General features: G+C 45.5%; 2 protein-coding genes across 2 annotated transcripts in view; both read right to left on the reverse strand.

Moving 5' to 3' along the window:
• LOC139415829 (protein phosphatase 2, regulatory subunit B', beta) overlaps positions 1-10,625 on the reverse strand; it is a 39,950-nt gene extending 29,325 nt beyond the window's left edge. The window contains exons 1-4 of the mRNA XM_071163960.1: positions 9,998-10,625; positions 2,410-2,606; positions 566-667; positions 313-405 (exon numbers count right to left, since the gene is read on the reverse strand). Coding sequence (XP_071020061.1) covers positions 313-405; positions 566-667; positions 2,410-2,606; positions 9,998-10,190 — 585 coding nt within the window. The 5' untranslated portion in view covers positions 10,191-10,625. The remainder of the gene's footprint in view (positions 1-312; positions 406-565; positions 668-2,409; positions 2,607-9,997) is intronic.
• A 2,632-nt stretch (positions 10,626-13,257) lies between these two features.
• On the reverse strand, positions 13,258-20,700 carry LOC139415845 (basic leucine zipper ATF-like transcription factor 2). Its single transcript, XM_071163976.1, has 3 exons — positions 20,200-20,700; positions 18,971-19,090; positions 13,258-15,930 (listed from the first exon to the last, which is right to left on the reverse strand). Exons 1-3 carry the CDS (start codon positions 20,308-20,310, stop codon positions 15,187-15,189), a joined length of 975 nt encoding a protein of 324 aa, XP_071020077.1. The 5' UTR covers positions 20,311-20,700; the 3' UTR covers positions 13,258-15,186.
• Positions 20,701-23,044: the final 2,344 nt, after the last annotated feature.

Here is a 23,044-nt window from a genome sequence, read left to right on the forward strand (position 1 = left end):
GTAGATATATTGTAGAGATAGTAGATATATTGTAGATATAGTAGATATATTGTAGATATAGTAGATATATTGTAGATATAGTAGATATATTGTAGATATAGTAGATATATTGTAGATATAGTAGATATATTGTAGATATAGTAGATATATTGTAGATATATTGTAGATATAGTAGATATATTGTAGACATATTGTAGATATATTGTAGATATAGTAGATATATTGTAGATATATTGTAGATATAGTAGATATATTGTAGATATAGTAGATATATTGTAAGAGACGGACATTATGTAAGAAGCAGTTTTGTACCTGTAGAACAAACTTCTGGTCGACGTAGCGTTTGGCCATGGAGGGCTGAAAGTCTGGGCTCTCCAGGAAACGCAGAAAGAACTCGTACACCAGCTGAGAACACACACACACAAGACAGAGGTAGAGATGAAATTGTAATGCAGATACAAACAGGTTAGGTCTCTGACGGCCCGCTTCACTTTTGTTGCTAAAAACAATAAGATTACTGGCTACTTTGAAAAATGGTGCTGTGTGTGTTTGTGTGCATGTGTACCTGTAGGTGTGGCCAGGAGGCCTCTAGAGTGGGTTCATCCTCCTCCGGGTCAAACTCTGGGTTCTCACTGGGAGGTAACGTCCTGAAGATATTCACTGAGATCTGAGGGAGGGAGGGAGGGAGGGAGGGAGGGAGGGAGGGTAGCAGAGGAGACGAGACAACGAGGAGGAGGAAGGGGCAGGTAGGAGGAAGGGGCAGGTAGGAGGACGGGGCATGTAGGAGAAAGGGGCATGTAGGAGGAAGGGGCAGGTAGGAGGAAGGGGCATGTAGGAGGAAGGGGCAGGTAGGAGGAAGGGGCATGTAGGAGGAGGAAGGGAGGGAGGGAGGGGCATGTAGGAGGAAGGGGCATGTAGGAGGAAGGGGCAGGTAGGAGGAAGGGGCATGTAGGAGGAAGGGGCAGGTAGGAGGAAGGGGCATGTAGGAGGAAGGGGCAGGTAGGAGGAAGGGGCAGGTAGGAGGAAGGGGCATGTAGGAGGAAGGGGCAGGTAGGAGGAAGGGGCATGTAGGAGGAAGGGGCAGGCAGGAGGAAGGGGCAGGTAGGAGGAAGGGTCAGGTAGGAGAAAGGGGCATGTAGGAGGAAGGGGCATGTAGGAGGAAGGGGCATGTAGGAGGAAGGGGCAGGTAGGAGGAAGGGGCAGGCAGGAGGAAGGGGCAGGTAGGAGGAATTGGCAGGTAGGAGGAAGGGGCAGGTAGGAGGAAGGGGCATGTAGGAGGAAGGGGCAGGTAGGAGGAAGGGGCAGGCAGGAGGAAGGGGCAGGTAGGAGGAAGGGGCAGGTAGGAGGAAGGGGCAGGCAGGAGGAAGGGGCAGGTAGGAGGAAGGGAAAGTGGGGGAAGAATAAGAGAATAGAAAAGATCCTCTGTCAGCTTTCTACTCTTCCTCTCCTCCCTCTTCCTCTCCTCCCTCTTCCTCTCCTCCCTCTTCCTCCCTCTAGTTTCTCTCTTTCACCCATCTCTCCATCCATCCTACCTTCACTCTGTCCAAGATACATCCCTCCTCTCATTTGTATCCAACCGTTTCTCTCTATCTCTCCGCAATCCCTTCCTCTCTCATTTCCTCTCTCTACCTCTCTGCTATCCCTCCCTCTCTCTACCTCTCTGCTATCTCTCCCTCTCTCATTTCCTCTCTACCTCTCTGCTATCTCTCTCTCTCATTTCCTCTCTCTACCTCTCTGCTATCCCTCCCTCTCTCTACCTCTCTGCTATCTCTCCCTCTCTCTACCTCTCTGCTATCCCTCCCTCTCTCTACCTCTCTGCTATCTCTCCCTTTCTCTACCTCTCTGCTATCTCTCCCTCTCTCTACCTCTCTGCTATCCCTCCCTCTCTCTACCTCTCTGCTATCCCTCCCTCTCTCATTTCCTCTCTCTACCTCTCTGCTATCTCTCTCTCTCATTTCCCCTCTACCTCTCTCTCATTTCCTCTCTACCGCTCTGCTTTCTCTCTCTCCTCCACTCTGGCTCTTTTATAATTTAATGTTAATCCAGCTGTGTCCCAAATGGCACCGTCTTCACAATATAGTGTGCTAATAGACCGGTCTCCCTCCATCTCTCCCACCCTCCTCTCATCCCTCCATCTCTCTCCTCTCACCCTCACTCTCCCCTCTCTCCCTCCCTCGTCCTCTCCTCTATTCTCCTCTCTCTCCCTCTCTCCGTTCACTCCCTCCTTCCCTCCTCATCTCCCCCTCTCCTCTCTCTTCCCATCTCCCCTCCCTCTCTCTCTCCTCCTCTCCTCTCTCACCCCTCCTCTCCTCTCTCTTCCTATCTCCCCCTCCCTCTCTCTCTCCTCCTCTCCTCTCTCTTCTCCCTCCCTCTCTTTCCCCTCCCTCCCTCCCCCCTCTCCTCTCTCACCATCTTAATAGCCTCTGGGTAGAGTGGCTCTATCAGAACTCCTCTGCTGGTTGCAACAGACTCCACCAGCTCGTTGAGCGCAGCTCGTTTGATCTCCTTCCCCTTGAGGTCGGCCACACAGTCCAGGAAGTCAAAGAGGACACAGCACTGCTGCAGCTTCTTACAGAACAGGTTATGGAGCTCTGCCACTGGGGCATCTGGAGGAGGGACGGAGAGACGGATGGAGAGAGGGATGGAGAGACGGAAGGAGAGAGGGATGGAGAGACGGATGGAGAGACGGATGGAGAGACGGAAGGAGAGAGGGATGGAGAGACGGATGGAGAGACGGAAGGAGAGAGGGATGGATGGAGAGACGGAAGGAGAGACGGAAGGAGAGAGGGATGGAGAGACGGATGGAGAGACGGATGGAGAGACGGAAGGAGAGAGGGATGGAGAGACGGATGGAGAGAGGGATGGAGAGACGGATGGAGAGACGGAAGGAGAGAGGGATGGAGAGACGGAAGGAGAGACGGAAGGAGAGAGGGATGGAGAGACGGATGGAGAGACGGAAGGAGAGAGGGATGGAGAGACGGATGGAGAGACGGATGGAGAGACGGAAGGAGAGACGGAAGGAGAGACGGAAGGAGAGACAGAAGGAGAGAGGGATGTAGAGATGGAGAGGTTAAACAGTCAAAACAGTTTCAACCAACAGGCTGCACTTCTTGATGACACCAAGGTAATCACAGCAAGGTAATCACAGCAAGGTAATCACACCAAGGTAATCACATCAAGGTAATCACATCAAGGTAATCACAGCAAGGTAATCACAGCAAGGTAATCACATCAAGGTAATCACATCAAGGTAATCACAGCAAGGTAATCACATCAAGGTAATCACAGCAAGGTAATCACACCAAGGTAATCACACCAATGTAATTACAACACGGTAGTCATAGCAAGGTAATCACATCAAGGTAATCACAGCAAGGTAATCACACCAAGGTAATCACACCAAGGTAATCACAACAAGGTAATCACACCAAGGTAATCACACCAAGGTAATCACATCAAGGTAATTACAACACGGTAGTCATAGCAAGGTAATCACAGCAAGGTAATACTCCTTTGTGAGAGCTAAATGTCCAAAGTCTATGTTAAAAGTTCAGTACATATTTCTCCCTCTGCACCTCTCCAACCCTCTTCTCATCCCTCTCATCCCTTTCACCCCTACTCACCTCTCCTTCCCTCTCACCCCTCCTCACCTCTCCATCCCTCTCACCCCTCCTTCCCTCCTTCCCTCTCACCCCTCCAGAGAGAGAGGGAGAGAGAGAGGAGAGAGAGGACAGAGATAGGTGAGAGAGAGGAGAGAGAGAGAGAGGTGTATATAGGGTTAAAGGATGACATAATCTCTGTTGCTCCTCTGTCTCTCGCTCTCTTTCCCCCCTCTCCCTCCATCCCTCTGGGTACCTCTCTTCCCTAACCTCCCTCCCTCCCCCTCTCTCCTTCTCTCTGTAGCTTTCTAAATGAGATGAGCAACTACTGCTCTCGTCTTTAAATAACACGTATTATGTTTTGGCTCTGTGTGTGTGTGTGTGTGTGTGTGTGTGTGTGTGTGTGTGTGTGTGTGTGTGTGTGTGTGTGTGTGTGTGTGTGTGTGTGTGTGTGTGTGTGTGTGTGTGTGTGTGTGTGTGTGTGTGTGGGTTGTGTGACGATTAGACGCTATATTTTAGCTGCTGCCCTCCTCCTCCTCTCTCTCTGTCTCTCTCTCTCTCTGTCTCTCTCTCTCTCTCTCTCTCTGTCTCTTCCTGTCTAACCTCACCCACGTTGTGATGCAGTGAGAGAGGGAAGAGAGAGAGAGAGAGAGAGAGAGAGAGAGAGAGAGCGAGAGAGAGACAGAGACAGAGAGAGAGAGAGACAGAGAGAGACAGCGAGAGAGAGGCAGAGAGAGAGACAGAGAGAGAGAGAGAGAGAGAGAGGAGAGAGAGAGAGAGAGAGACAGAGAGAGAGAGACAGAGAGAGAGAGAGAGAGAGAGAGAGAGAGAGAGAGAGAGGAGAGAGAGGGAGAGAGAGAGAGAGACAGAGAGACAGACAGAGAGACAGAGAGAGACAGCGAGAGAGAGAGAGAGAGAGAGAGAGAGAGAGAGAGAGAGAGAGAGAGAGAGAGAGAGAGAGAGAGAGAGAGAGAGAGAGAGAGAGAGAGAGAGAGAGAGACAGAGGAGAGAGAGAGAGACAGAGAGACAGACAGAGAGACAGAGAGAGACAGCGAGAGAGAGAGAGAGAGGAAAAGGGAGATAGACAAGATATAGAATGAATCAGTAACATGTTTATTTTTTTTCCATTGCTCACACAACAATGTCACTGTACTGCGCTCTCTCCTCTCTCTCCTCTCTCTCTCCTCTCTCGCTCCTTTCTCTTCCTCTCTCCTCTCCTCTCTCTCTCCTCTCCTCTCTCTCCTCTCTCCTCTCTCTCTCCTCTCCTCTCTCTTCCTCTCTCCTCTCCTCTCTCTTCCTCTCTCCTCTCCTCTCTCTTCCTCTCTCCTCTCCTCTCTCTTCCTCTCTCCTCTCCTCTCCTCTCTCTCTCCTCTCTCTTCCTCTCTCCTCTCCTCTCCTCTCGCCTCTCTCTCTCTCCTCTCCTCTCTCTTCCTCTCTCCTCTCTCTCCTCTCCTCTCTCTCCTCTCCTCTCTCTCTCCTCTCTCTCTCCTCTCCTCTCTCTTCCTCTCTCCTCTTCTCTCTTCTCTCTCCTCTCTCTTCCTCTCTCCTCTCCTCTCTTCTCTCTCCTCTCTCTTCCTCTCTCCTCTGTCTTCCTCTCCCTTCCTCTCTCCTCTCCTCTCTTCTCTCTCCTCTCTTCTCTCTCCTCTCTCTTCCTCTCTCCTCTCTCTCCTCTCTTCTCTCTCCTATCCTCTCTTCTCTCTCCTCTCTCTTCCTCTCTCCTCTCTCTCCTCTCCTCTCTTCTCTCTCCTCTCCTCTCTCTCTCCTCTCCTCTCTTCTCTCTCCTCTCTCTTCCTCTCTCTTCCTCTCCCTTCCTCTCTCCTCTCCTCTCCTCACCTCTCTCCTCTCCCCTCTTCTCTCTCCTCTCCTCTCTTCTCTCTCCCCTCTCCTCTCCTCTCCTCTCCTCTCTTCTCTCTCCTCTCTTCTCTCTCCTCTCTCCTCTCTCTTCCTCTCTCCTCTCTCCTCTCTCTTCCTCCCCCCTCTCCTCTCCTCTCTCTTCTCCTCTCTTTCTCCTCTCCTCTCTTCTCCACTCTCTTCCTCTCTCCTCTCTCTTCCTCTCCCTTCCTCTCTCCTCTCCTCTCTCTCTCCTCTCCTCTCTTCTCTCTCCACTCTCTTCCTCTCTCCACTCTCTTCCTCTCTCCTCTTTTTCCTCTCTCTCTCTCCTCTTTCTCTCTCTCTCCTCTCTTCCTTTCCACTCTTCCTCTCCTCTCATCTCCCTTCCCTCTCTCCATTCCTACACCTGTAAATGTAGATTCTCTCCCTTCTTAATTTTCTTCCCTCTTCTTTGCTCTCATCACCTCTCTCTACCTTTCTCTCCCTACACGTCTCTCCCTCTCTCTCTCCCTCCTCTTTCCCCCTCTTCCTCTATCTCTTTCTCTCCCTCTCTCTCTCTCTGTCCTCCCCCCACCCCCCATATTGATCAGGAGAGGATTCTGCATCTTATGTAACTCTATACCTCTCCAGCTGGCCGCTCCCTTACATACAGACACACACACACATATTACACTAATACACACAGACACACACACACTATTGAGGGGTTCTAGTTTAAACTGAGATAATAGATCATAGATGTCTATTGAGGGGTTGTAGTTTAAACTGAGATAATAGATCATAGATGTCTATTGAGGAGTTCTAGGCTATAAAAGATAAATAAGCTTCTATTGTGAGATGTAATTGACCACATAAGATCACGGCAAAGGGCTATTTCAAGAGTGTCTCACACACACACCCACACACGTGAGCACACAGACAGACCCACACATCCTATCTCTGTGGTTATGATGTTTTTCAGGACATCATTGATGCCTCAGTTGTTACTGATTTTAAGGTCCCCTACTCCCCCACAGCTCTCTCTCTCTGTCTGTCTCTCTCTCTGTCTCTCTCTGTCTCTCTCTCCCTTTCTTTCTCAACCTCCATTTCTCTCTCTTTAACTATCTCTCCCTCTCTCTCTTTCTCTCACAGGACAAACTCTCTTTTCTATCTTAGGGAGCAAGGCTACTACACACACACTACACTCACATACTACACTCACACACTACACTCACACACACACACACACACTCACACACACACACTACACTACACACACACTACACACACACTACACTCACACACACACACTACACTCACACACACTCACACACTACACTCACACACACCCCTCAAGTAGGTAGACTGCCTTATGCCTCTAGATTCTACCGGGTGGTCTATGCCCATAAACTGTGTTTGCATTTCACTTCTCAAATTGTACTTTCATTGTTTGCTGTATTCAGTTTGATTAGAACAGATTCAGATTTGAGTAGATTCAAAATTATTCTGATAATCAGAATGATTCGAATTAGAATTGATTCAGAGTGAAATTTGATTCAGCAAAAGGAATATGTGTGGATAATGTTGTAAGGTTCTACATTACAGGGGAACCATATTCCCTATGTAGTGCACTACTTTCGATTAGGGTCCATAGGGCTCTGGTCAAAAGTAGTGTCCTACATAGGGAATAGGGTGCCAGGGTAGGGTGCCTTTTTGTAGCTGCCCTCTAGATAGACAATATGTTTGTCTCAACTTCCTGGTTAAATACAGATCAAATAGTACATCATAAAACTATGAGAGGAGGAGAGGGGAGAGGAGATGAGGAGAGGGGAGGAGATAAGGAGAGAGAAGAGGAGAGAGGAAGAGATGGGAGAGTAGGAGAGAGGAGAGGAGAGGAGAGGAGAGGAGAGGAGAGGAGAGGAGAGGAGAGGAGAGGAGAGGAGAGGAGAGGAGAGGAGAGAATCTAGCCTGTGGGTGAAAATGTGACCTTAGCATCGTTAGCATGTTAGCTAAAGCATGGAGACCCATGACCAGAGAGGGAGGCTGATGCTGTAGCCCCAGGGGAGGACATCAAAGCTGGGCAGGAGCGCAAGGCTAACAGGCAGTCTGAGGGAGACGTGGAGCTCTAGAGGACGAATGTTTCTAGTATTGTATTATTCTAAATCCAATGGTATTGTTATTATAATACGGAGCCTGTCATCACAAAACGTCTCAGTTTAGGAGACCTGATCTGAGACCAGGTTCCCTTTATTCATTATTATCTCAAAGACAAAACTCATCCTAGATCAGCACTCCTCTCTGGGTTTTACCTACAGGGATGTTTTACACTCTAAATAAATCCAGATTCTTATAATAATGATAGTTGTATGTTATTATTCTATCGTGCTTAATAGGAGAACTACAACTACAACTAGAACTAGAACTACACCTACAACAACACCTAGAACTACAACTACATTTAGAACTACAACTACAACTACATCTAGAACTACACCTAGGACTAGAACTACAACTATAACTACAACCACAACTAGAACTACAACTACAACTACAACTAGCACTACAACCACAACTACAACTACAACAACACCTAGAACTACAACTACACCTAGAACTACAACTGCATCTAGAACTACACCTAGGACTAGAACTACACCTGTAACTACAACTACAACTAGAACTACAACTAGAACTACACCTACACCTACAACAACACCTAGAACTACAACTACAACTACATCTAGAACTCCACCTAGAACTAGAACTACACCTGGAACTACAACTAGAACTACAACCACAACTAGAACTACAACTAGAACTACAACCACAACTACAACTACAACCACAACTACAACTACACCTAGAACTACAACTACATATAGAACTACACCTAGAACTAGAACTACACCTGGAACTACAACTAGAACTACAACCACAACTAGAACTACAACTAGAACTACAACCACAACTAGAACTAGAACTAGAACTACAACCACAACTAGAACTACAACCACAACTACAACTACACCTAGAACTACAACTACACCTAGAACTACAACTACAACTAGTAGCTCCAACCGTATTCTAGCCCACATGATTCTAATAGTTAACTGGTTGATAAGCTGCATCAGGCTAATTACAACTGGTGTTGGGCGAAGGGTCTCTTTCCAGGAACAGGGTTGGAGTTCAAACCTACAGGAGGGTCTCTTTCCAGGAACAGGGTTGGAGTTCAAACCTACAGGAAGGTATCACTCCATGGAACAGGGTTGGAGTTTAAACCTACAGGAAGGTATCTCTCCAGGAACAGGGTTGGAGTTCAAACCTACAGGAGGGTCTCTTTCCAGGAACAGGGTTGGAGTTTAAACCTACAGGAAGGTATCACTCCATGGAACAGGGTTGGAGTTAAAACCTACAGGAAGGTATCTCTCCAGGAACAGGGTTGGAGTTAAAACCTACAGGAAGGTATCTCTCCAGGAACAGGGTTGGAGTTAAAACCTACAGGAAGATATCTCTCCAGGAACAGGGTTGGAGTTAAAACCTACAGGAAGGTATCTCTCCAGGAACAGGGTTGGAGTTAAAACCTTTGCACCCCAGTATCTCTACCTGCACATTCATCTTCTGCCGATCTACCATTCCAGTGTTTTAATTGCTATATTGTAATTACTTCACCTCCACGGTCTATTTATTGCCTTAACTCCCTTATCTTACCTCATTTGCACACACTGTATATATACTTTTTGTTTTCTTTTGTTCTACAGTATTATTGACTGTATGTTTTGTTTATTCCATGTGTATCTCTGTGTTATTGACTGTATGTTTTGTTTATTCCATGTGTATCTCTGTGTTATTGACTGTATGTTTTGTTTATTCCATGTGTATCTCTGTGTTATTGACTGTATGTTTTGTTTATTCCATGTGTATCTCTGTGTTATTGACTGTATGTTTTGTTTATTCCATGTGTAACTCTGTGTTGCTGTCTGTTCACATTGCTTTGCTTTATCTTGGCCAGGTCACAGTTGCAAATTAGAACTTGTTCCCAACTAGACTACCTGGTTAAATAAAGGTGAAATAAATCAAATAAATAAATAAAAACCTACAGGAAGATATCTCTCCAGGAACAGGGTTGGAGTTAAAACCTACAGGAAGATATCTCTCCAGGAACAGAGTTGGAGTTAAAACCTACAGGAAGATATCTCTCCAGGAACAGGGTTGGAGAGTACACTCTTAGAATAAATGGTTTCAAAAGGGTTCTTTGGCTGTCCCCATAGGAGACCCATTTTTGGTTCCAGGAAGAACCCATTTGGGTTCCATGTAGAGCCCTGTGTGGAAAGGGTTCTACGTGGAATACAAAAAGGGTACTACCTGGAACCAAAATGTTTTTTTTTCAAAGGGTTCTCCTATGGGGACAGCTGATGAGACCTGTTAGGTTGTAGATAGCACCTTTTTCTCTTAGAGTGTACATAGAATAAGACAAGACTCTTTATCAAATACATTGACGCGGAGGTATATGACTTAAAATAGTAGCCTCCTACAACAGGCCTAAACAGAATAGACCTTGACGAGGAGGTATGACTGACTATACAACCCACCTTTGAGTAGCGGCAGCGGCGTCAGCTCGACCTGGGAGCTCTGGTAGCGGAACTGGGACGAGGAGTGGGAGCGCCTCTGCCGGGCTCTGCGCATCGACCGCCGGGGAAACCCATCCACCTTCTCCGCTGATGGGACCGAGAACCCGGTGGTCGGGGAGGAAGGGCTGGTCGGGGGCAGTTTAGTCGTCTCCATCGTTGCCGTGCCGTGTTAGCGAGCGGCCCGGTGTGTGTGTCAAATGTGTGTGTGTGTGTGACCAGATGCACCGATGATATGATAGTGAAGGAGAGGTGTACAGGATGGAGGCGAAAAACTGTTTTTTAAAACCTCTTATAGATCCAATACGTAATTATTTTCTTAAATCAAAATGGATAATCTGGGAATAAAACATAGTGAGGAATTAGATGAAGGAGGGAGGAAGGAGGGAGGGATAGAGACGGAGTGCTGCAGTCCAGAGATGGATGGATGGAAGATTAGAGGACAGGAGGGTAAAATAAATAGGCTGTGTGTGTGTGTGTGTGTGTTCTGCTGTTGCTTGAAGTTCAATTCGTTTCGCACCTTGTGACTGCCTGCCTGCTGCCTATACCGTCTCAATACAGCCGAGGGAGGAAAAAAACGTTGCTCCAGTCGTTTTTGAAATAACGAAACATATTTTTACACAAAGACAAGCGCATTGATCTAACGGAAATGATCCATGTATCTACTGACCGCCAGGAAGAAGCACGTGGATTATTTAGGTTACAACTGTGAGGGTTGCTTTGCCGTATTGGCGTCATCAGCCTGTCATCGGCCTAAATTTGGTATTTATTTATATATTTCTGTCATGGATATAGCCTAGCCTATAGCCTATGGATCCTTACATAAAGCACATCACACCGATAAAGCAGAACTACCAGAGCACCGGTTATTGGAATTATTCCATTCAAGAAAACGTCAACAACATGAATCCATAAAATCAGTCGTTTGATTGGTCCGTCCACATCAATGAATAATAAATCATTAATTGATTAGGTCATACCAGACTCATATCATAAAATCGTCGATCTGATTCCGCTTCGATAACGCATCACTGTTCCCCGGTTCCGTGAACGGTTCCGATATTCGGTAACCCGCCTGGCCCTGCCGTTTCAGACCGAACAGGGCTCCGCGCAGGGCGGGGATGGAGATGGGGTGCTCGAACGTGCCGACATGTGCGGTTCTTCAGGTAGGCCGCTGCAACACCGAATCCCTGCTCACCGTTAAAAACACCTCCAAAACCTTCGCAGTGCCGGTTGGTCACAGATACGTTAGGTATATTCCCGTTATTTTCTGTCTGCAAGTCGCGTCTCCTCTCCTTGATTCGGTAAGGGAAGCGGTTTCTCTCTCTCCCCTCCCTGCTGTATCCTCGTCTCTCTTCTGTCTCAGCTGCACTTAGGTGGTGCAAGGAGAGAGAGACACACTGCGGATGACGCTCTTCTCGCCACAGCGAATTATTTAATTATTTCAGTTATATTTATGTAGACTTACCCGCTGTTTTTACGCCATGGACGGACGGTGGCGCGCTTGTCTTGGGCTAGTCGGTGGATGCGTTATGACACGACGGGCGCACACGCTCTTTCACTCCCCCATCTTTAAAATGTTTTTTTTTTTTAATAAATAAATAAAAGAGCAGCGTTTATCCTTTTATCCGACCTGCGCTCCTTCTGTTCCTCTAGCTAAGATACACCCACCGATTGTTCACCGCTGTCTGTTTTCCCTCCTTCTCACCGCCTTTTCCTCCCTTCCTTCCCTCGCCTCTGCGCGCGTCTACCGTGTCTCGCAGACGAGGTAAACACCTTCGGCTATTGATTCTAGCCTCGCTCACGCTCTCGTGCCTGGTGTCCACACGCGCTTTGTTTGTGAAGGAATCATCTGTATCAACCCGGTTAGTAGCCGTTACCGTTGATTACCAGTGCTCGGTGTCTCCCCAGTGGTGTGGTAATGTTTCCTCTCTCTGTCTCTCAATTCATTTCAATTCAAGGGGCTTTATTGGCATGGAAACCACATGTTTACATTGCCAAAGCAAGTGAAATAAGTAATAAACAAAAAGTCAAATAAACAGTACAAAATTAACAGTTAACATTACACTCAAAAAGTTCCAAAATAATAAAAGACATTTCAAATGTTATATTATGTCTATATACAGTGTTGTAACTATGCGCAAATAGTTAAAGTACAAAAGGGAAAATAAATAAACATAAATATGGGTTGTATGGTGATTCTGCTTCACTGGTTGCCCTTTTCTTGTGGCAGTTTCCACCTCATTCATAGCCGGTCTTCTCTCAATTGCAAGGCTATGCTCACTGAGTCTGTACATAGTCAAAGCTTTCCTTAAGTTTGGGTCAGTCACAGTGGTCAGGTATTCTGCCACTGGATACTCTCTGTTTAGGGCCAAATAGCATTCTATTGCTGTTTTTTTGTTAATTCTTTCTAATGTGTCAAAGTAATTATCTTTTTGTTTTCTCATGGTTTGGTTGGGTCTAATTGTGCTGCTGTCCTGGGGCTCTGTAGGGTGTGTTTGTGAATAGAGCCCCAGGACCAGCTTGCTTAGGTGACTCTTCTCCAGGTTCATCTCTCTGTAGGTGATGGCTTTGTTATGGAAGGTTTGGGAATCGCTTCCTTTTAGGTGGTTATAGAATTTAACTGCTCTTTTCTGGATTTTGATAATTAGTGGGTATCGGCCTAATTCTGCTCTGCATGCATTATTTGGTGTTTCACATTGTACACGGGGGATATTTTTGCAGAATTTTGCATGCAGAGTCTCAATTTGGTGTTTGTCCCATTTTGTGAATTCTTGGTTGGTGAGCGGTGTAATTTTAGCCAGATCCTAATTGGTAAGTCAAATTGTATGTTCCTTTTGATGGCATAGAAGGCCCTTCTTGCCTTTAAAAACAAGTTTTAATGACTCCAACTTAAGTGTATGTAAACCTCCTGCTTTAACTGTATATATAAAAAACAATGGGTACATATTGAAGATGTCCACGTTCATTCCCAGTAATCTTTTCACGTGTTAATTTTCTGAAAATAGCTGTGCAGCAACACCCCCCATCCAAACTGACAGAGCTTGAGAGGATCTGCTGAGAAGAATGGGAGAAACTCCTTAAATACAGGTGTGCCAAGCCTGTAGCGTCATACCAAAGAAGACTTGAGTCTGTAATCGCTGCCAAAGGTGCTTCAACAAAGTACTGAGTAAAGGCTCTGAATGCCTATGTAAATGTGATATTTCATTTAAAAAAAAAAAAAATTTGTAATACATTTGCAAACATTTCTAAAAACCTCTTTTTGCTTTGTCGTTATGGGGTATTGTGATGTCATTATGGGGTATTGTGATGTCATTATGGGGTATTGTGATGTCATTATGCGGTATTGTGTGTAGATTGATGAGGAAAAAATACAATTTAAGAATAAAGCTGTAACGTAACAAAATGTGGAGAAGGTCAAGGGGGTCTGAATACTTTCTGAAGGCACTACCCAAGTTGCATCTGTTCTGGCGGCGGCCCAACGTCTCATTAAGACACTTTATGTTGGAGTTTCCCTTATTTTGGCAGAAACCTGTATATCCTGTGTTTAAACCTACATCTGGGATATTTTGAATATAGACGTAGTTTATACTGTACGAGATGTGGTTTTCCAAATATAGTAGTCATATGCTATTCCTTTTGTCTATAGCCTGTTCAATACATTTGCAGCTTTTTACAATGAATTAAAATCACACTTAAAAGGTTTGAAAGTCCATTGAATTGTTGATTTTATACACAAATAAATTAACTCAATATGTGAGGTTCTAATGAAGAGTTAAACATATTATTACAATCAATCAATCAATTATTCTACTCTCAAAGAAGTTGATCAGGGCCAATAGTCTGTTATGACCAATGATCAGGGCCAATAGTCTGTTATGACCAATGAACAAGGCCAATAGTCTGTTATGACCAATGATCAGGGCCAATAGTCAGTTATGACCAATGAACAAGGCCAATAGTCTGTTATGACCAATGATCAGGGCCAATAGTCTGTTATGACCAATGAACAGGGCCAATAGTCTGTTATGACCAATGAACAGGGCCAATAGTCAGTTATGACCAATGAACATGGACAATAGTCTGTTATGACCAATGAACAGGGCCAATAGTCTGTTATGACCAATGATCAGGGCCAATAGTCTGTTATGATCAATGATCGGTTCCAATAGTCAGTTATGACCAATGAACAGGGCCAATAGTCTGTTATGACCAATGAACAGGGCCAATAGTCAGTTATGACCAATGAACAAGGCCAATAGTCTGTTATGACCAATGATCAGGGCCAATAGTCTGTTATGACCAATGAACAGGGCCAATAGTCTGTTATGACCAATGAACAGGGCCAATAGTCAGTTATGACCAATGAACATGGACAATAGTCTGTTATGACCAATGAACAGGGCCAATAGTCAGTTATGACCAATGAACAAGGCCAATAGTCTGTTATGACCAATGATCAGGGCCAATAGTCTGTTATGACCAATGAACAGGGCCAATAGTCTGTTATGACCAATGAACAGGGCCAATAGTCAGTTATGACCAATGAACATGGACAATAGTCTGTTATGACCAATGAACAGGGCCAATAGTCTGTTATGACCAATGAACAGGGCCAATAGTCAGTTATGACCAATGAACAGGGCCAATAGTCTGTTATGACCAATGATCAGGGCCAATAGTCTGTTATGATCAATGATCGGTTCCAATAGTCAGTTATGACCAATGAACAGGGCCAATAGTCTGTTATGACCAATGAACAGGGCCGGTTATTCAAAAACACAAACCGTAAATCAACATAACAGCTACAGAATTCCTCACAAGATGTGAACAACCATTACATGTGCTTGGTATATACATGTACCAACAAACACCAGAGTCCATACATTTTAAGTGTCTTTCTGTTCTTTTCTACAGAAACCTAAATGAGTCTTTCACAGGGTGCCAGGAATCTTACTCCGTGAAAGACACATCATCACAGACGTTGACTGTAGATCACCTGTCACCGTCTGTCGACGGACAGTGGAGATTCAACGTGGAGATTCGTCAGAAAATTGCCAGAAAATCAGTACTGATGTTCTGTGGTCAGAGGCAATAGGGCCGAGGAACCACCGACTGCTTTCAACCATTCGCCAAACAGTGTGATTGGTCCATTAGAACTCGCCCCAGGTGGGTGATGCAGGGTCGCAGAGCCAATCAGGACTGTCCAGGATGTCGGAGAGGGACAATTCTATTGGGGGTTCAATGGCTGGGGTAGACAAGTTCAGAGGGTACATGGTCAGAGGGTAGGAGATGGGTGACAGAGTAGGAGCAGGGATAGTTGGAGGGGCAAGATTAGTTATTGGGGTAGTTGAATGGGCAAGATTATTTATCGAGGTAGTTAGAGGGGAAATATTCGTTTTTGGGGTAATTGGAAAGGCACAAATATTGTTTGGGGCAATCAGAGAGGCAATATTAGATATTGGGGAGTATAGAGTGGAAAGCAAAGGGTAGGGGTTAGTCACATGGGCAGTTGAAGGAACAGTGACGAGAGTGGGGAGTGGTGAAGAGGCAGGGGCAGATAAACTAGTCCTCTGCCCTCCAGGTACTGGGGCAAGAAGAGAGCCCGGGGTGGTTTGAGGGGACACAGCGGGTGCCGGGGTAGTTTGAGGGGACACAGCGGGTGCCGGGGTAGTTTGAGGGGACACAGCGGGTATAGGGGTAGTCACAGGGGCAATAGATGACGCGGAGGGGGACAGGATCTGGCAGCAGGGGATATTGGCGGGTATAGAGGAGGGCCGGAGGGTGCAGGCAGATTCATGTTGCTCCAGGGTGGCTGTGTAGAGCCGGAACTCTCTTCTCAGACCAGCAATCTCCTTCTCTAGAGCTGAGTTAGAACTTTCCAAGGTCTGTAGATCCTAGAGAGAGAGAGAAAGAGAGAGAGAGATATGTTGGTTAGCATTGCTATTATTAGAAATACTAATATGCAAACACACACACACAAACCTACAGTGAGCTACAAAAGTGACATTTTTGTTGTTGTTGTTTTGGCTCTGTACTCCAGAACGTTGGATTTTAAATCAGACAGTGACTACGAGGTTAAGGTGCAGACTGTCATCTTTAATTTGAGGGTGTTTTCATCCTTATCGTGTGAACCGTTTAGAAATTAATTAACTTCTTTGTACGTAGTCCCCCCCTTTTTAGGGACCAAAAGTATTGAGACAAATGAATGGTAAATAATGAATAATTATGAGTGACAAAGTTAGACACAAATATCATACACCCCCCCCCCAAAATGCTAACTGTTATTGTAATGGTGAGAGGTTAGCATGTATGATATTTGCAGGTATGATATTTGTGCGTCTGTAACTTTCTCACTCATAATTATTCACGATTCATTGAGGATTATCCGTAATCATTTTAGCATTCACATTAATGTAGACGTGTTTAGAAACATTATATTCTTATTTACAATAAAAGTGACTCTAAAATGACACAATACATTATTTACCATTTCATTTCTATTGGGCACAAAATAATCTGAAACACAACCAAAACAAACAGCAAATGCATCCAACAAATTTGTAGAGTCACAAGCTTGATGTCGTCAATACGTGCTAGGAATATGGGACCAAATACTGAACTTTTGACTACATCAATACACAAGTGAATTTGTCCCAACACTTTTGGTCCCATGAAATGGGGGGGGGGGGACTATGTACAAAAAGTGGTGTAATTTCTAAACTGTTCACCTGATATGAAAATACCCTAAAATTAAAGATGACAGTCTGCACTTTAACCTCGTAGTAATTGTATAATTTAAAATCAAAAGTACTGGAGTACAGAGACAAAACAATAATAATTTTTAAAAAAATGGTCACTGCCCCAGGACCTTTGGAGCTCACTCCATTCCACTGGTGGAACATTCCGTTCTTAGACAGAGGTAATTGTGGTTTGAAGAGAGAGAAAGTGAAAGTTGGCTCTGATTCTAGGACAGAGGTTAGGGATAGCCTGCAGAGTTTCTGAACTAAACGGCCCTATAAAAATGTGTGTGTCTGACTTGCGGTGTTGGGGAAGCCACTCTGAAAATACAGTTCACCAAGCTACCAAGCTACCAAGCTACTTTCACACTGGAAGAAGGAAAGCTACATGTTGGTGGTGTGTAGTTCCAGTAGTTAGCTACACCGCTACCTGGTAAAACAGTAGTGTGTAGTTCCAGTAGTTAGCTACACCGCTACCTGGTAAAACAGTAGTGTGTAGTTCCAGTAGTTAGCTACACCGCTACCTGGTAAAACAGTAGTGTGTAGCTCCAGTAGTTAGCTACACCGCTACCTGGTAAAACAGTAGTGTGTAGTTCCAGTAGTTAGCTACACCGCTACCTGGTAAAACAGTAGTGTGTAGCTCCAGTAGTTAGCTACACCGCTACCTGGTAAAACAGTAGTGTGTAGTTCCAGTAGTTAGCTACACCGCTACATGGTAAAACAGTAGTGTGTAGCTCCAGTAGTTAGCTACACCGCTACATGGTAAAACAGTAGTGTATAGTTCCAGTAGTTAGCTACACCGCTACCTGGTAAAACAGTAGTGTGTAGTTTCAGTAGTTAGCTGGTGGTGGTGTGAGTGTCATAAATAAAGTTGCCACCCTATTCCCTATGTAGTGTACTCTGAGGAAGGGAGAGAGGGAATGAGGGAGGGAGGAGAGAGGCAGGGAGGGGTGAGAAGGTAGGAGAGAGGCAGGGAGAGGTGAGAGGGGGAGGAGAGAGGCAGGGAGGGTGAGAGGGGGAGGAGAGAGGCAGGGAGGGGTGAGAGGGGGAGGAGAGAGGCAGGGAGGGGTGAGAGGGAGAGGAGAGAGGCAGGGAGGGGTGAGAGGGGGAGGAGAGAGGCAGGGAAGGGGTGAGAGGGGGAGGAGAGAGGCGGGGAGGGGTGAGAGGGGAGGAGAGAGGCAGGGAGGGGTGAGAGGGGAGGAGAGAGGCAGGGAGGGTTTCTCTTTAGAGCAAGGGTTTCCCAGAAATGCTCTGACTGCACAGGCAGATTGCATCACACACACACCATAGTTATCGATCCCTGGCCCTCTCTGTGAGTAACCAGCCTTACTATAAACCACATGCATGAGAGTACGCACAGGAGGAAGTGAACAATGGGAATGTGGGAGGTAGGGGGAGAGAGTTAGAGAGAGACAGAGAAAGAGAGAGAGAGACAGAGGCCGCGGGAGATAAAGAGACAGAGAGAGAGAGACAGAGAAAGAGAGAGAGAGACAGAGGCCGCGAGAGATAAAGAGACAGAGAGAGAGAGACAGAGAAAGAGAGAGAGAGACAGAGAAAGAGAGAGAGAGAGAGACAGAGAGAGAGAGAGAGAGAGATAAAGATAGATGAAGAGAGATAAAGAGAGATAAAGAGAGATAGAGAGATAAAGAGAGATAAAGAGAGATAAAGAGAGATAAAGAGAGAGAAACAGGTAAAGAGAGACCGAGAGAGAGATAAAGAGAGAGAGAGAGATAAAGAGAGAGAGAGAGAGATATAAAGAGAGAGAGATAAAGAGAGAGAGAGAGAGAGATAAAGAGAGAGAGAGAGAGAGAGAGAGAGAGAGAGAGAGAGAGAGAGATAAAGAGATATACATAATATGACAATTGAAATGTCTTCAATTCTTTTGGAACTTTTGAAAGTGTAATGTTTACTGTTCATTTTTTATTTAACTTTTGTTTATTTTCTATTTCACTTGCTTTGACAATGTAAACATATGTTTCCCATGCCAATAAAGACCTTACATTTAAATAGAAATGAGAGCGAGAGAGAGAGTTGAGGATGAAAGAGAGAAACTGAAAATATACAAGACAAGTTAAGAAGTGAGAGAGAAAGAAAAAGAGAAAGGAAAAGAGAGTTAGAGAGAACAAAGAACATGAGATAAAGAGAGGATAAAGAAGAGGAGAGAAATCTGGGTTAAAGATAAAGGAGCCAGACTGACCTGGTGGAGAATGTCTGCTCTCTCCGTCTGTTTTTTCCTGCTCTTCCTGGCAGCGTCTCTGTTCTTCACTCTTCTTTTACCTCTCCGGTCCACACGCACTCCTTTCTGTCCTCCTCTCTCCTGGAAATAAAATGTGTGATCAACTCAGTAACATACAGGTTGTAATACACCTTAATAAAAATAAAACAGTGATCTTTATCCCCTAATCTGACCACCTGTACACTCAGGTGATCTATAACTAGTGATCTGACCACCTGTACACTCAGGTGATCTATAACTAGTGATCTGATCACCTGTGTGCCCAAATTATCTATAACTAGTGATCTGACCACCTGTACACTCAGGTGATCTATAACTAGTGATCTGACCACCTGTACACTCAGGTGATCTATAACTAGTGATCTGACCACCTGTACACTCAGGTGATCTATAACTAGTGATCTGACCACCTGTATGCCCAAATTATCTATAACTAGTGATCTGACCGCCTGTACACTTAGGTGATCTATAAATAGTGATCTGACCACCTGTACACTCAGGTGATCTATAACTAGTGATCTGACCACCTGTACACTCAGGTGATCTATAACTAGTGATCTGACCACCTGTACACGCAGGTGATCTATAACTAGTGATCTGACCATGTGTACACTCAGGTGACCTATAACTAGTGATCTGATCACCTGTATGCCCAAATTATCTATAACTAGTGATCTGACCACCTGTACACTCAGGTGATCTATAACTAGTGATCTGACCACCTGTACACTCAGGGGATCTATAACTAGTGATATGACCACCTGTACACTCAGGTGATCTATAACTAGTGATCTGATCACCTGTATGCCCAAATTATCTATAACTAGTGATCTGACCACCTGTACACTCAGGTGATCTATAACTAGTGATCTGATCACCTGTACACTCAGGTGATCTATAACTAGTGATCTGACCAGCTGTACGACCAGGTTATAACCCCTTTTGGTCATGGAGAGCTACAAGATGTGCTGCAAATGTTTTACTGCTGGGCTGGAACAAAACCCTGCACATCATATAGGAACACTGGTTGCTGTTTTATAGTCTACTACAGATGCAGAACTGAGAAAGTATTACACCAGCATCACAAACAATTTGATCATCATTTCATTATCTTAATACTTATACTAGACTATAAGTGATTAATTATGCAGTGACTCGCTATTAATATCTCAATAAACAGTGTAACTTACCGATTCAGATGGGCTTGGGCAGTCCTCACCGGAGAAAGACGTGCCGCTGCCTTCTGATCGCGAGTCGACGAAGGATGCCACCAGCGGCATATCTGTTAGTAAAGGTCCCATATGGCGCACCGTTAACCGCAGAAGCAAATAAAGGGAACGTTTCTAAACGGCCACGGGCAAAGATGTATGCATTTCCTTTTCAAGACTGGATATGGGGACTACGGTATTCCTATGATCTTCTCAACTTGTTGTAAAACCCAACAGCACCTCCTTGGATAAATGTGCAGGATATTGGCTGTCAGTTTACCTGCAGACGTCTCTTTACGCTTGTATTGCAGAAGCTGGAACGTCCTTTCACTCTTATAATGTTTGTAGAAACCGCCCACCTGTTTGTACAATAGGGCAGAACCTTAAGGAGGGAAAGAGAGGGAAGGGGGGCTAGGGTCTTGTGCTTTCAGTTTCAGTTTATTTTAAATGGCATGGTTGCAAAGTAACAGGAGGAAGTTGATCAATGGGCGCGCGGCGGACATGACCATATTTGACCGTGCTTTTTTTTTTCGACACCACGTGCTGGGAATTTTATGAATGGTAGGAAGTGTAGACAATGTCCAGCAGAAACGTGGCGATTTATTTATTATTATTTTTGTTGTATTATTATAATGTATTTTTTTTATTGCAATAATCAGAACAATATTCCACATCAACACAGGGACATTCCTGTGAGTACAATGAAAAAATAAATAGAACACCAGTTGAACCCCCCCCCCCCCCCCCCCCCCCCCAATTGTTTTGGGTTTAAATAAATAACCCAAATAACAATAATTCAGAGCATCATTTATATTTGACAAGGCAATGAGACATTATTAACAGACATTCAGAGACATGACTACTCATAATTTATATTTGACAAGGCAATGAGACATTATTAACAGACATTCAGAGACATGACTACTCATAATTTATATTTGACAAGGCAATGGGACATTATTAACAGACATTCAGAGACGTGACTGCTCATAATTTTTCCAACTTTTTAAGTTTCAGAAGTTTGAGTGATTTATAAAATTGTAACAGTTCAAATGAGGGGGAAAAAAAGGAAAAAAACAACATTTTTCTACCCATTTACATTTCCGAATATAATATTTGGCCAAGAGAATAATAATGTTAATACAATTGTTATAATCGGAATTACAACATAAACATAATGTCATTTAACATCATCCAAGGTAAACATAGGTAATTCTGGAGATTTTTTTACACAACCATTCATGAATTTCGATCCATAGTTTACTAGAATGGCGGCATGAAAACAATGAATGCTCTATAGATTCTGAATCAGAGGAACAAAAAACAAGGATTTTTGTCAAAATGTAATCTTATGTGCAAGAAATCATTAACAGGGTAGATGGAAGAAAATATTTTTTAATTAGTTTCTTTAACTTTCGGGATACATAGACAATTAAAGGTAAAAAGTAAGTTGCTTTTGACCACAGAATGGGTTGGTCACATCTGTCACGTTCTGACCGTAGTTCTTTTGTGTTTTCCTTGTTTTAGTGTTGGTCAGGACGTGAGCCGGGTGGGCATTTTATGTTGGATGTCTAGTTTGTCTGTTTCTGTGTTTGGGCCTGATATGGTTCTCAATCAGAGGCAGGTGTTAGTCGTTGTCTCTGATTGGGAACCATAATTAGGTAGCCTGTTTTGTCATTGGGGGTTGTGGGTGATTGTCTATGTCTAGTTGCATGTTAGCACTATGTTTTATTAGCAGTCACGGTCGTTTGTTGTTTTGTTAGCTTGTTCAGTTTACGTCGTGTCTTTCGTCATTCAATAAAAGAATGCATTCATACCACGCTGCGCATTGGTCCGCTTCATACGACAAACGTGACAGAATCACCCACCACAACAGGACCAAGCGGCGTGGTAACAGGCAGCGGCAGCGGCAGCAGCACAAGGAGTAATGGACATGGGAGGACGAGTTGGACGGTAAAGGACCCTGGGCACAGCCAGGAGAATATCGCCGCCCCAAAGAAGAGCTGGAGGCAGCACAGCGGCGCGGATGGAAGCCCAAGAGTCAGCCCCAAAAATGTATTGGAGGCACACAGGAAGTGTGGCGAAGCCAGGCAGGAGACCTGCGCCAACTTCCTGTGCTTACCGGAGGGCGAGAGAGACCGGGCAGGCACCGTGTTATGCTGTGGAGCGCACAGTGTCCCCAGTGCGGGTGCATAGCCCGGTGCGGTACATACCAGCTCCTCGCATCGGCCGGGCTAGAGTGGGCATCGAGCCAAGTGTCATGAAGCCGGCTCTACGCATCTGGTCTCCAGTAAGTCTCCTTGGGCCGGCGTACATGGCACCAGCCTTACGCACGGTGTCTCCGGTTCGCCTGCATAGCCCAGTGCGGGCTATTCCACCTCGCCGCACTGGCAGGGCGCCCGGGAGCATTCAACCAGGTAAGGTTGGGCAGGCTCAGTGCTCAAGAGCTCCAGTGCACCTGCACGGTCCGGTCTATCCAGTACCACCTCCACGCACCAGCCCTCCGGTGGCAGCCCTGCGCACCAGGGTGTCTCTCCGTCTCATCCCTACAGGTGCTCCCGCCTGTCCAGCGCTGCCGGAGCCTTCCTCCTGTTCAGCCCTTTCGGAGTCTCCCGCCTGTCCAGCGCTGCCAGAGCTTCCGTCCCTCAGTCCAGAGGCGCCAGAGCCCCTCAGTCCAGAGGCGCCAGAGCCCCTCAGTCCAGACGCGCCAGAGCTCCTCCGTCCAGCACTGCCGGAGTCTCCAGTCTGCCCAGCACCGTCTGAGCTGGCCGTCTGCCCAGCGCCGCCTGAGCTGCCCGTCTGCCCAGCAACGCCTGAGCTGCCCGTC

Source organism: Oncorhynchus clarkii, chromosome 9 (genome assembly GCF_045791955.1).
Source record: "Oncorhynchus clarkii lewisi isolate Uvic-CL-2024 chromosome 9, UVic_Ocla_1.0, whole genome shotgun sequence".
In the NCBI taxonomy this organism is placed as follows: domain Eukaryota; kingdom Metazoa; phylum Chordata; class Actinopteri; order Salmoniformes; family Salmonidae; genus Oncorhynchus; species Oncorhynchus clarkii.

What these genes read in the sequence shown, in the direction of transcription:
- LOC139415845 (XM_071163976.1), bottom strand. Translation starts at nt 20,310, where the DNA reads ATGGGACCTTTACTAACAGATATGCCGCTGGTGGCATCCTTCGTCGAC. An exon ending in GCCCAAGCCCATCTGAATCG is followed by an intron (nt 19,091 to 20,199) that starts GTAAGTTACACT and finishes TTTTATTTCCAG; the next exon opens with GAGAGAGGAGGACAGAAAGG. An exon ending in GAGCAGACATTCTCCACCAG is followed by an intron (nt 15,931 to 18,970) that starts GTCAGTCTGGCT and finishes CTCTCTCTCTAG; the next exon opens with GATCTACAGACCTTGGAAAG.